We start from the raw sequence: 13751 nt of genomic DNA, 5'->3' as shown, positions 1-13751 counted from the left end.
ATGCAATATTCAGCTGACCTACAGTGCCCACTGAAACATTTATATGCATGTGGCAATTTCGCGGAAGGTGTGTGCGTGTCTTTGCCTTTCCGGGGAATTGACTCGCCGCACAAGATGCACTTGCCTGTCACAATAACGGTTGTTATGGTAACGACGTTTGCGCCGACAGATGTGTTTGTGGCAATCAGGATGGGACAGCAAAATAAAAAAAAAGAAGAAGAAGGAAAAAACAAAAGCGCAGGGGACACAAGGAAAAAAAAAAAAAAAAAAAAGGAATTGTCAGAGATGGGAGAAGAAAAACAATGAGAAGGCGGAAAATGCACATCGCCGGTGAAGGCATTCATCTAAACAAAAAGGATTTAACGTCTTAATTGTCCCCCCCGCCGAAAAAAAAAGTGCAGAGCTGCTTTGTCATTCTAATGCGTTTGGAGAAAGAGAACTTAATTAAAGATGAAATGTCATGATATCAGTGGAGCCCTCCCTGTTGTGATGAATTCAAAATTCCGAGGCTGACAAAAGCTTCCCCGCTGCATTTGGGAGCGATTTGGGACCTCGGCGAGCAGATGAGTAAATACCGAGCGAAGTCGGGCCCCGGGACCGCTCAAAGAGGCTGCTCGCACGTTCTTCACGTTTACGGAAGTCGCAGATGAAAAATGCACGTGTGGAATTATTTCATCAATCATCGATTTTGTGGTTCTCACCATTTTGTTTCGCCTGGGAGCAAGGTGTGCGCGAGAATGATTGACAGCAGCCATTTTGTGCAACGATAAGCACAGGAGGGCTTGTCAGTCTGTGTGTATTGCGCCGACACACCGGCAAACGCAGTGGACGACGTCTCTGTGTATGTCCAAAGTCCAAACGTGTGCAGGAGATGTTTTTCCAACATCTCAATCAGACTTCAACCTAATAGAGAATGCATTTTTTTCATTTTTAACTCACTGAAAACGGAAGTCCGTAAGATCCTCATGGATGTAATTTCTTAAAAGTTAATTGGATTTGGATTTACACTTGAGTAGAAATGCTACAACGGTGTTTTGAGATACGGGTACCCGGATTTATGAGTTATTCTGGATCTGAGCTGCAATTTGGCCCTTTTTTAATTTTCTTTGCTTTGACTCGAGAGGGCGGCACGGTGGGCTCAGCTGGAAAGCGTTGGCCTCACAGTTCTGAGGTCCCAGGTTCAATCCTGGACCCGCTTGTGTGGAGTTTGCATGTTCTCCCCATGCCTGCGTGGATTTTCTCCGGGCACTCCAGTTTCCTCCCACATCCCAAAAACATGCAACATGAATTGAACGTTCTAAATTGCCCCTAGATGTGATTGTGAGTGCGACTGTCTCTATGTGCCCTGCGGTTGGCTGGCAACCAGTTCAGGGTGTACCCCGCCTCCTGCCCGTCGACAGCTGGGATAGGCTTCAGCACTCCCCGTGACCCTCGTGAGGATAAGCGGTGGAGAAAATGGATGGATGGAGAACTCGAGAGCTCAAATTTAAGATATGAGCGTTCCACGCTGGAACTAAACTCAACTCATAATTGAACATAGTCGAGCAACATGTCTATAGATAGCAGGACAATACTCAGACATCTTCTTTATCCTCTGCAAAGAGCGACTAACATGACTGCTGAGAAATTCTGAATTCTCCTGTCAACATGTATTCACTATCCGCATGCCTGAATTATACTGCCCCCAGGTGCCAGGACCAAAACGGCTTTATTCTTTACATTCTATTTTAATTTTCCATCCATCCATTGTCTTTGGCCCCTTATCCTCACGAGGGTCGCGGGGAGTGCTGGAGCCTATCCCAGCTGTCAAAAGGCAGCAGGTGGAGTACACCCTGAACTGGTTGCCAGCCAATCACAGGGCACATCGAGACAGACAACAGTCGCACTCGTAATCACACCTTGGGGCAATTTAGAGTGTCCAATTTATGTTGCATGTTTAAAATTCCCATGATGCTTTACATCTTTTGTTTTCAGCAGGTGGTCCTGAGCCAGTGCTCCTTTTCTACTGCGGGGTCAGCGCTGCCTACCGCTTTTATTACCACGATGACCGAGAAAGACGCTGGGGAGTTAGGAAGACGTAAGCGGCAAATCACTTGAGGAAGCGGTGCCCCGATCGGGTGTGTGGCCCAAAAGTCCCCCAGCCCCACCACCACCCCTCACTAAGACAATACCACCACTTCAAACTTGTGTTTCATAATTAGCACAGCCATCTCGCCACGTGCCCTTCTGCTCCTGTCATGTGTGGAGGGGGGGGGGGGGCGCTCGGGGGTTGGTCGTATGACAGATGAATTAGGAGCCGCTGCTAAAGATGGACACAATGCCGTCGGGAAAATTGCCAATTAACAATTGTGGTCAGCGCGCGCGCGCGGGTTCTGGTGTGAATAATGCGGCTTTTTATTGGACCTGGCACGTCGCCGTCTCACCTGGCACCGACGCGAGTCTGCATACGCACTCGGCGCTACAATGAAGCCCTTTAGGGATCAATTACCTCTCTCTAACATTTGTATCACCTCAAAGCTTTGATTATGAATGCATCCTCGAACACGCACGCACGTCAAGGATATAAAGCCATTTTTTCCCCTCCCCAGTCGAGATCTAAAGCGTCTTTTCAAAGCGACCTGTCAGAGAATGTTATCGGCGACAACAGCTCGCCAGACAGCACAAAAGCTTTTAATGTAATGACGATCAGAGTTTACCGCTACACTTCTGAATCCACCTGATACGAGATGCTTTAGAGCAATGGTGCAAGGTTTATTTGGGGGGGGTCCTGAAACCCCCACATAAGTGGGACGGCGAACATATAGTGGATATGAAAACTATACACCCCTGTTCAAATGCCAAGCTTTTGTGATGGCGGGAAGCAAGATGGATCACATATAATTCACCGTTAAAGTCACAAATGGATTAAAATAATAAAAAATAAGAAAGAGATAATACCCTCCATCCCACTGTCCACTGTCATGAAATGCATGATTTTTAAGTATGTTATTAATGAAAAAACGGCAGCCGGTATGGACCCATCAGTGCAAAAGACGAGAGCTTTGTGGGTTCCAAATGACAGGTAGGTGTGTATACAGCTACTAAAAAAAAAAAAAATAGTTGAGGAGGGACGTAATCCGTAAATCAGGGGTGCTAAATGTGTCGATGTGCCACCCCGGCTAAAGCCGTGATCGGCGGATGTGGCGCCGCCGGGGTGGATCAGACGGGGAGGCGGTTTGGCCGCGGCATCGTCATCGCTCACAGGCGCGGAGGTGGATTGGATGGGCGTAATCCGTAAGTAGGGGTGCTAAATGTCTCGATGTGGACATCGGAAGGCTTCTGTGCAGCAGCTACTGAAGGACGGCCTCCACCGGCCTTGTCGACACAGCTTCGGAATGTCGGTGCCGGGCCGCGGGGGAAGATAAACCGGATCGGACGGGGAGACTGTTTGGCTGCGGCGGAGTCATCGGCGCTCATGGGCGGGCAGCGGCGTTTTTATTAACACCGCGCGGATGTGGAGCGGGTAGGGAGGTGGTTTGGCCGTGATCGGCATAGATTTTAAATATGGCTCGAAACGATCAGGTAATATTGCCCTTGAATGAGACTTCCGCAACTTTGCGCATGGATGACGCGCTCTCCGCTCATATTTATTTTTTCGTATAGACATTGAAGTGAACAATTTTATATGTATTTTTCATTATAATATGTATTTTACAATGTTTATAGGGATGACACTTGGGCTTTAACTGGCGTCACTGAATTAAACTCTAATGTTCAAACTTGTGTTCAATGGGAGTCAGCAAACACCTGCCATTAAAGTGCCTCTGATTTACAGAGTTTAGATGTTCTAGTTGGCTTTCCCAGACATATTCTGTAGGATCTGTGCCAAAACTGACTGCGATTTGAATTCAGGATTCCTTCCACCTAAGAAGCCTCAGTTCCAGCTGACGGTAAAACTACAGTACGCAAAAGCACGACAGTGCCGCCACTGTCTTGATGACGCTCTTTTAGTGAGGAGCACTATTGTTTGCAATAAGCTTATCTTTAAAGAGGATGGCCAAAAACGTTTCTTAATTTTAGAATTTGGCAAAAACAAATCTGAAAACTACCAAATGGGAAAATGTGTTGTAGTCTAATAACAACCAAGTTTGACTTAACATGCCCGCAAAGAACTACAATAAGTTTGGAATGGAAAAAAATAAAACCGGCAACTTTTATGCACTTTTCGAACATTTCAATTGAAACCAACAGTGACAAATATGACCTTTCAAGAATGTAAGATCCCGAAATGCATCACAACAAACGCTTAACCCCAACCAGTGAGCTCTCCTCTTATAGGTCAGAAAAATAAAAACAGGGAGGTTTGGTGTATAAACAGGTGAGAAAAATACAAATAAACATTGTCAGAGCAGCCAAGATCTTTGTTGCGCTAAAATGATTGAGACCAAAAAGATCGTCCGTGACAGGACGTCGTCATGGGTTATTAATAGACAGCGAGGAAAAAGTTGTGAAGATGGCGCACGTTTGATGTGCACGCGGATTACTCGGCGCGATGAACTCAGAGCAACATGGCCGACCCAGGACACATTAACAAATTCGTTTGTCACCTTTATGCAAAAATCATGGCTTCCTCCTCTCTTGCGAGTACATGTGAAAACCAAAGTATTCAAAACCGCTTTTGGCACGACGTCCGATTTGTAATTCGATGAGAAGCGGTGGGAAGCACCATAATTTCCGGGCTATAAACCGCAACTTTTTCTCCACACTCTTTCAACCCTGCAGTTTATGCAGTGATGCGGATAATTTGTGGATTTTTTTTTTTAACGGCCGCAAGGGGACACTCGAGCGGAAAAAGTAAGAGTGACGCCGGTGGAATTTATGTGCCGAGGAAGTGACTTTTACCGGTATGTTTTTTTTTTATTTTTTTTTTTACTGAACCTGTTAGCGCCACCCTAGCGTTAGCACGTTGCTGCCGCGTCTCAGTGATTTAGGTATGTTTGTTTTTAACCGGCCCTGTTAGTCCCGTCCTACCGTGTTGCTACTGTGTAGCTGCCGCGGCTGTTTGTTTTTTTTTTTTTACCAGTACGTTTTTTTATTACCAACCCATTGCGTGCTACCGTGTTGTTGCTATATTAAGTTAAGCTAAGGTATGAAAACTCTGTGTACAGTCTTTCTTTCTAATGTAGGTTTCAATGTGGGCACTTGCGGCTTTTGCACTGGTGCGGTTTATGCATGTATCAAATGGTATTTCCTTTTCAAAAGTACTGGGTGAAGCTTATAATCAGGTGCGCTCTGTAGGCCGGTAATTATGGGACTAAAATTGGTCCCGTTTATATTGGTATGTATGTACTCTGCCTAACTTGGAACCTGGAAGAAATATGGGGGAAGTTGGTCATGTGGATTTTCCGTAATCTAACAAAACGTGTAACTAACCCATTGGTTGTGAAACTTTTTACACTAAGAACCACTTTCAAAAATACCTCTACTACTGCTCCTTAACAACCAACATTAAAATACAACAATGTAGTAGGCCCAAATGCTCATCGAAAACATGGCAGGAAGACGCAACACAATGGAAATTCGCTAAATTGGTCACCCTTCTTTCATTCCTATCCTCACCTATGGGCACGAGCTGTGGGTCGTGACTGACAGAACAAGATCCCGGACACAAGCGGCCGAAATGAGTTTCCTCCGCAGGGTGTCCGGGCTCTCCTTAGAGAACGGGTGAGAAGCTCAGTCACCCGGGAGGGTCTGAGTGTCGAGCCGCTGCTCCTCCGTATTGAGAGGAGCCAGATGAGGTGGCTGGGGCATCTGATTCGGTGAGGTGTTACGGGCATGTCCCAACGGAAAGAGACCCCGAGGATGACCAAGGACACGCAGGAGAGACTATGTCTCTCGGCTGGCCCGGGAACGCCTGGGGATCCCTCCGGAAGAGCTGGAAGAAGTGGCTGGGGAAAGGGAAGTCTGCATATCCCTGCTGAAGCTACTTCCCCTGCAACCCGACCTGGAAAAGCGGTAGAAAATGAATGGATGGATGGTCATTCTTCCAAATGCATCAAGGACCGGTATCAGTCTGCGGACCGGGGTTTGGGGACCACTGCTTTAGATGACAAAATTGAATGTAATCTTAAAACTGACAAACACCAACACTTCAATCCATACATTTACTTTATGTCATATCTGAAAAACCGTTGACACTTAGTGGTGTTGGTTTGAATCTGCTTCGTGCCTCAGTGACGCTAATTAAACATCCGGCCTATGATGGGGAAATGGAAAATATCCACAGAAGCTTTGAGCGCGCGCTTAACCAATCACGACCTGGCACAAGGTCCGCGTACGGCAATCCAAGATTCATTGAAGAGGGTGTGCGCGCGTCAGCCATCTGCTGAGGGGTGCACTCCTGTCTTGACTTATTGAGCCACCCTGGCCCGTGGCGCCGCTTTTAATAATGGCCCCCAACTTGCGTGGAGCAATCAGTCAAGTTGCAATCACTTCCCTTCCGATGTGACGCCACGTGACGGCCGGTTCACAAATCACACAGCCGCTCCTTCCCCTCTTCGTCACCGGCAAAGCGAAGCGCTATCTAAAGCGTGTGTACTCCCATCTCTTTAATCCAACTTTTTTAGTGTGACAGCACTCAGCTCAAAAGTCTATCTGCAAAAAAATGTTACAGAGACACTTATCTAAACAGACACACACACACGCGCACATACTATAAGGCTGAATATGTTAGAGAGACGTTCGCGTTTAAGACTTTACACGACGTTATCCTTTGATGTCATCCGGCTGATGTCACAAATCGTGTTTAGTGCGCGGCGGCACGAGAGCCCGCAGGTGACAAGGGCAGGATGCTGTTTGAAGATCAGACAGGAAGGATCATAGCACCGGTTTGAAATTTGCACATCATCAATATGTATCATGGAATCAAATAAAGTGGACGATGGCTGGATTGGATTGGGAGCTGAGAAACGCCAGAGGAAGGGGAGGGAGGAAAAAAAAGACTTTACTGACATCTAGTGGGGCTTTTAGTCTAGTTTCTATTAGTTTTTTTCCCCCACAGTACCTATCATGAGTAAACGAACAATTCTCTTTGTACCAGGTGATGCCCAAGGGGCAGGGCTAATGGCCAGCGTGAAATGTGACAAATTGAGGAGTTGCAAGTAACAAGTCGGATGTTTCATTGATTTTGTGGAAATTTTGCAACTCCTTTTTCCGTCTTTTTGCTGCACAGGTGTATATATATATATATTTTTTTTTTCAGGACGCAAGCCTTCATTCATCTGATTTTTTTTTGCTTTGACTCATAAGTAAAACTTAAAATTAGAAACACTACCTAACTCGCTTAACAAGCAACAGGTTCTAAAAAAATAAAGTTAAAATTTATAGTTAAGCTATGGAGCTCGTGAACCTGACGTCACCATTTTCACGGCGCCATATTGCCGGTCAAAAAGAGCTGTTGGACATTGTGGGGGACATTGAACCGGAGCAAATTATTCACAATGACCGAGAGTTGTTGTGCTGTTCGTTGTTACAACAGACGAGACAGATATTCAAAGAGATCAGCTGAAAATATCGATGGATTTCGACAATTAAACAAGATGGATTGTGCACAATCAAAATACACACGACTGTGTAGCGATTGCTTCATTTCAGGTCGGAATTATTCTTCTCAATCTCAAATTCCCAACAAGTATTTATAATGCCAAGTTGGCTTATTTGAGAACAAAGCGTTAAAAAAAAAAAAATAAAGACAGGGTGTTGTCTCCAACGTACACGGAAGCATGTTGCGGCCACACTTTAAACTTTGGTAAACCTCTCCCTGACAGACTTTTTTTTTCTCCTAATATGGATTGTTCTCAAATGAGTCCAATGCGTATTTAAAAAAAGAAAATAAACCATCAGTCACACAGAGGTTTACGTAGGTTAACGTGTGGCTGCAACACGCCTCCGTGTACAGGGCTGAAGCCTATCCCAGCCGTTTATTTTCTTTTTTTTAAATACGCATTGGACTCATTTGAAAACAATGCATATTTAAAAAAAAAAAAAAAGAAAAAGTATGTCTTGAAGAGGTCTACCGAAGTTTAACGTGCGGTCGCAACATGCTTCCGTGTATGTTGGAGCCGACTCGCTGTCTTTGTTTTTTCTTCCCAATCATAGTTAATCAATGGGAGTTTGTGTAAAACCAGGGGTTATTTATTTAAATATTGGTATTTCTATTGAAAAAATCTGAGTGGCTCCATCACTATGTGGGATTTATTCTTGATTGAGAAGAGATCCAGCAACGAAGTATTTGTATATGTCTAGACTTTTCTACGCTTTCGAACTTTTTTGTGTAAATCTCACTGACTTACTCACCAGATCCATGTGTAGATCCAGTTGTCCAAGACAAGCGGAAGAAGGGTAACAGTCCAATTTCTTATCAGCGAAAACATCAACTTCGGCATTGAATATGGATCCTCTACACCAAGTGTCTCTTATTTTTCCACGTACCTTCGTTTATTATCACCTTCGGTATCGGACAAAACTCTGGGTGTCGTGCTATAAGACGTATTTTTGTGTCGTCTCCAACCAACTTACCATTGAGCAATGCTTTGCTGGCCAGGCACGTGACTTTGGTGATGTAGGTGCATGAGCTCTATACATAAAGCAAAGAAAATTAGACATCATGTATCACCATTGCTTTGCGGCTCAAGCTGCAATTATTGTTAAAAAAAAATATATATATATTCCCAAAAGTACAAAAAAAACTACGTGATATATGTTCTCTAGAAAAGTTCGACTGAATCGTGATCAAGTTGATCAAAACACCATCACAAGAGCCATCGTTAGCCTCTCGGGTTTCTACATTTTAATGACTTCAATGTTGTTACTGTCCTTTGTGAGTACGCTAACATTACTGCCACAGTCAGAAAAAGTATGTGTATGTGTAACATGTGAACACTGAACGGTCAGATAAATAATCGCACTGACTGAGACAACCGTCAGCTCCCCTGACAAACTACGCCATCACGATAAAGGAAGGGTTTAAAAAAAAAAAACACTATTATTAAGAAATGTGATATACAGTAGACTCGAATCATATAGTCCAAAAATATAGAATTAGATCTTCATTTCACAAGTACAAAATTACATTTGAGATATTTGGGTAGCAAATCGGTCAGCAACTGAGGGATTCCACGCACACAACGCAGAAAGCTGGCGCGTTTTCACAGTGGGAGCAGGGGGGGTGGGGGGTGGGGGGCAACAAAATAGCAAGACAAGATCAACAAGTCAAGAATTGAGCGGGATTTTTACACAAAATATGCACGGAAATCAGTGGAAAAGCGACTTTTGAATATTGATCAATTCTAGTGAAAGTCCAAATAGTCTCATTTTAGTGAAGAGTAGAACTGTATCAAGTTGTGACCTAAGATTGCTCGTTATGTACTATTATCGACTAAATTCTCACATATCAAGGACAGGTTCATGCCTCGTGCGAGCACCGTTCACATTTTACATCTTCATACAACTTACAGAACTGGTGAATCACATTCGTCATTTAAAAATAATCACAAAATTATCAAATTGAAACAAAAGCCAAAAGGTACTGGAGTCGCACGTGGAAATGATCACATTCAGTCAAAAACAATAAAACATCACATTATTGGGTTGGTTGTGTTAATCATAACAAGGTCAGAAGAGAGAACAATGTTGGTACCACAAAGTACAAACAATGTGTGATATACTTTTGAAAAATACACAGGAAAAAAAACAGTCTGTAACAGTGATCTTCATCCATGACAATGTGGAATTAGTCCAGTAAATCCCCCCCCTCAAAAAAAAAGTTCTAGCCAATGGCTGAAAAGAGCTTAAAAAATGGCTGCTCAAGGAATGTCGAGAATCATATTTCCCCATATTAAGAGTTCAGTTCTTAGTCGTTACGTTCGTTACCTTTTATCCGTTTACTCCAACAGTTTGCGTCCGGTGGAATGTGTTACGCGACCATCAAGGTGGCGCACAAAAAAAAACAAAAACAACAAAAAAAAAAAGTCACGTTCAAGTGAGATCGTTTGGGCTCGTCGGGTTCAAAATGGATGGAAGCAGTCGCGATACGCATGATGGACTTTTTAAACTAAACCTGATGTGTGACGTTCTTGGTCCTGGTTCCAGTCCAGATCGTTTGTTGGCGTGTGTGTGTGTGCGGTTACTTTAAAAATGTCACGCCGGGCTGCCGACTCAGCTGGTTTTGGGGTATTAGAGCTCAGTGGTCAGGAGACCTCTGGTTGTGGCTCCATCCTCCGAGGCTGCCTGCTGACCCATAATGCTGAGGGCGAAAATAAAAAACATACGTTACTTTTTCTTTTTTTAAGGATACACATTTATGATCTTTATCCCTTTTATGGTTTTTGAAATGACCATAGAGAGTTTCTTTCAGCTTGTCCCGGTAGGGGTCGTCGCAGTGTTTCATCTCAGATGAAAACGTTCATATTTGTTTGGCACAGTTTTTAATCACAAATATTTTCAACAGCCTTTCTAGACACGAGTGGAATTTGTTGCATAACCGAGCTCGTCGCTCAAAAACATGTCAAATCAAACAGAAATGACGTTTATCTGATCCAGCCACCCCCAAAAAATACTTGTGTTTTTAGTAAGAAAAAGTAAACTCTATATTGTACGCGACAGAAACATATAGTCATGACCCAAATATAATGTCAAGAAAAAAAACTGTAATCCGTTTGTCTTTTTTTTTTTTGCTTCAGTCAGGAAACAAATTCAAGCCAAGGTAAATTTTATTGTATTGTAAGTGTTATGTGTATTTGTATTCTTTGTTCTCCTCTATTTTCCTTTTCCATACTTTTAAGTACTTATGATGTGATGTGGTTTCCTCTAATGCTCTTGGGTTCGTGTGACGCGAACTCTTTCTGTCCTTTTTGACGCGGAAGTCTGAACTGTTTCAAGGATTACCTATATAAGGACGAGAAAGACAGACAACGAAGCTTCTTCTTACGACCTCACCACTGCTCTGGGAAACTATGCTGCTTAGAACATTAACTGCACGGAAGCCTGCCGCCTTTCGTTTTTGGACCAGCTGGAACTTTCGCTGGGACAAACATTTGCTTTTTTGGGAACAATTGTTCAACATTGGTGACTATTCGCCGTTGTGGCTCAACTACTCTGTTCTTGAACGCCTATTTTGTGTTAGCTATTTTATCGTGTTTAAGTTGTGTTGATGTGTGTCAGAAACGCAAAACAACTGCCTTGTCACATTTTGCTGGTTTGAACAAAGGGGACGTTAGTCTAAATACACACATAACAAAAGTATTGCTTCTCTGTCCCGAGTACACAAAGCAAGGACCGTGAAGTCAAGCATGGATGAGTTTGGTGAGGGAGAACTATAGCAGACATTTTAGAATTTTACATTACACTACGTTACACTGCTGTCATGATTGGGAATCTCATGGAACGTGCCAATCTTTTTTTTTTTTGTGTGGGGGGGGGAGGGAGATGCATGAACATTAAGTTTTAAGCACTCAATTATTAGGACAAGTGGAAATTTACAGAATAATCATAGCCTGGAGCAGTTTCACGTTGGGATGGTTTCAGTTGGTCAAAAAAAAGAAAAAAAAGGTTTGAAATCATCAAAAAATGTAGAAAAACGTAATTATGGGACAGCAGTACATTTGTTTAATGTGTCCGTTATTGTGGGGAATTTAGACATTGTCAATGGAGACTTCTGGGAATTTGTGTTTTAGAGCATGAAATTGGAGGGCTTTAAAATAGAGAACAGTAACGGACCTTTCCGACCCGGCAATCACTCGTACAATAATACCCAATCAGATAGGCGCATTGTCTTAACCCCTGGCTTGACGGGCCCCTGCCGCCATGTTGTCCCACAAGCAATGTGGGTGGTCAGTAGCGTGTCCTTGGAAAAGTTAACGTTACGTAGAAAATGGTACTCAGATGCGCTTGGGGAACGTGCAATTCTGAAAGATATCCTGCTTGGTTTCAAGGGGCTACACCACAATATCATCTGGTAAACGCGATAGAGAATTGACTTCAAACATGTTCTGTTCAATCGCCATTTTGAAAGCTTGTGGGACATGGCTAAGGGGGCGGAGCTAAAGATCGCCATCGGAAAGGTCAATTTGAGGCGACTTTGTAAAATTCCCCCATTACTCCGGACGGGTTCTGTGTAGAACTACGTAAAAGTGGAAAAATACTGGCCTGGATGTCTCAATATTTGACACTGAAATAGTTTGAATTTGAGGTGAAGTTTGTAAAATGTCTCGACTTACAACGGTTCTTGTGGAAAATGACTAATAACTCTGTGCAACCTATTTCACTGATTTCCAAGTCAGTCAACAGGGGGCAGCAGAGGTTCAAAAATCGCTTCCCAAAAAGTGCAGTGCAGAGCAAAGATGGTGTACATCAGTTAAAAGACCTCACTTTACCTCATTGAGCTGGTATGAAATGTGTGAGCGGGGTGAGGGAGGGCTGAGGTGAGAGCGGCCCCCCCGTCCACGGGGGGGAGAGCGGTGACCTTAGCGGGGCGCTCGAGGTCGAGCAGGCCGTTAGTAAAGACACCAGGAGGCTGCATTAGAAGGGGGCGGAAGTGGGGGAGAAGGAAGGCGGTCAGCGTCTAGTTCTGACAAGTCAAAGCGCTCTAACAAGACATTTTGGACGGACAAGAAGCACATCAAATGCCTGACGGGAGAAATGAGAAGAAGGAAGAGCGCTCACAGCAGCGGTAGGAATGATCCAGCGAGGGGTGATGGGAGCTTTCGGCGGCTGCACAGGTGGCAACTGGGAGAAAAAAAAAAAAAAAAAGAAGAAAAAAAATCAATTTGTGGAGGAAGACGTCTGGATCACGTTACATAGCGACCACGCTTTCAGACAAGATGGCCAGTGTCAGAGTTGAAACAACAACCCTCAGGATGAGAAGATTTCCCAGGTGGAAATATAATGATTAGAAAAAATGTTTTCTAACATCTTTTAGCCAGTCCCATATTTCAAACTCTGTGATTCATGTTTTTTTTTTTTTTTTTTTCCACTTGCCTCACAGTTCTGAGATTCTGGGTCACTTCCGGTCTACCTGCATGGACCATAATTTCGCGGCAGACACATCGCACCTAGTTATAAGTCTCACCAGGTACATTTGTAAAGGAAATACCATTTGGCACATACATGGGCCGCAGCTGTGTAAAAGCCGCAAGTGCCCAGATTGAAAGCGACATTGAAATACGATATATTTACAAAGAAAGACAATACACAGAGAGTTAAACGCTAGCGCCACCACGCTAACAGGGCTGGTAAAAAAACAAAACAAAAAAAAACAAAAAAAAAACAGATACTGGTAAACATCACTGAGACACGGCAGTAACACGCTAGCGCAGCGCTAACAGGGCCGGATTGGTAAAAGTCACTTCCTTGGCACATAAATTCCACCGGTCTCACGCTTACCTTTTCCGCCACGACTTTGTTCACACGCTTTCAAACATGCAGGTTATGCGGTGATGAGGCTAATTTGTGCGTTTTTCTAACGGCCACAAGGAGGCACTCGAGCGGAAAAGGTAAGAGTGAGACCAGTGGAATATATGTGCTGAGGAAGTGACTTTTACCGGTATTTTTCTTTTTAACCCGCCCTGTTAGGGTTGCGTTAGCGCTGTGCTAGCACGTTGCTGCTGATACTGCCATCCTTGTCTTAGTGATTTTTACCAGTATGTTTTTTTTTTTTAACCGGCGGCCTTGTTAGCGCCGCACGGGTGTGTTTCTGACGCGTTTCAGTGATTTTT

General features: G+C 43.8%; 1 protein-coding gene across 4 annotated transcripts in view; it reads right to left on the bottom strand.

Annotated features, from left to right (window-relative positions):
• Positions 1 to 9073: 9073 nt before the first annotated feature.
• Positions 9074 to 13751, bottom strand: part of epb41l5 (erythrocyte membrane protein band 4.1 like 5) — a 35790-nt gene continuing 31112 nt past the window's right edge. For 3 of the 4 annotated variants that reach the window (XM_061841826.1, XM_061841824.1, XM_061841825.1), the window contains 3 exons: positions 12700 to 12762; positions 12411 to 12550; positions 9074 to 10282 (listed from right to left, as the gene is read on the bottom strand). In XM_061841826.1, the coding sequence (XP_061697810.1) occupies positions 10213 to 10282; positions 12411 to 12550; positions 12700 to 12762 (273 nt within the window). In that variant the 3' untranslated portion in view covers positions 9074 to 10212. The remainder of the gene's footprint in view (positions 10283 to 12410; positions 12551 to 12699; positions 12763 to 13751) is intronic. The other variant, XM_061841827.1, reaches the window with a different exon arrangement.

Source organism: Syngnathoides biaculeatus, chromosome 14 (assembly GCF_019802595.1).
Source record: "Syngnathoides biaculeatus isolate LvHL_M chromosome 14, ASM1980259v1, whole genome shotgun sequence".
Classification (NCBI taxonomy): Eukaryota; Metazoa; Chordata; class Actinopteri; order Syngnathiformes; family Syngnathidae; genus Syngnathoides; species Syngnathoides biaculeatus.
This window is presented reverse-complemented; position numbering and strand designations above follow the sequence as displayed.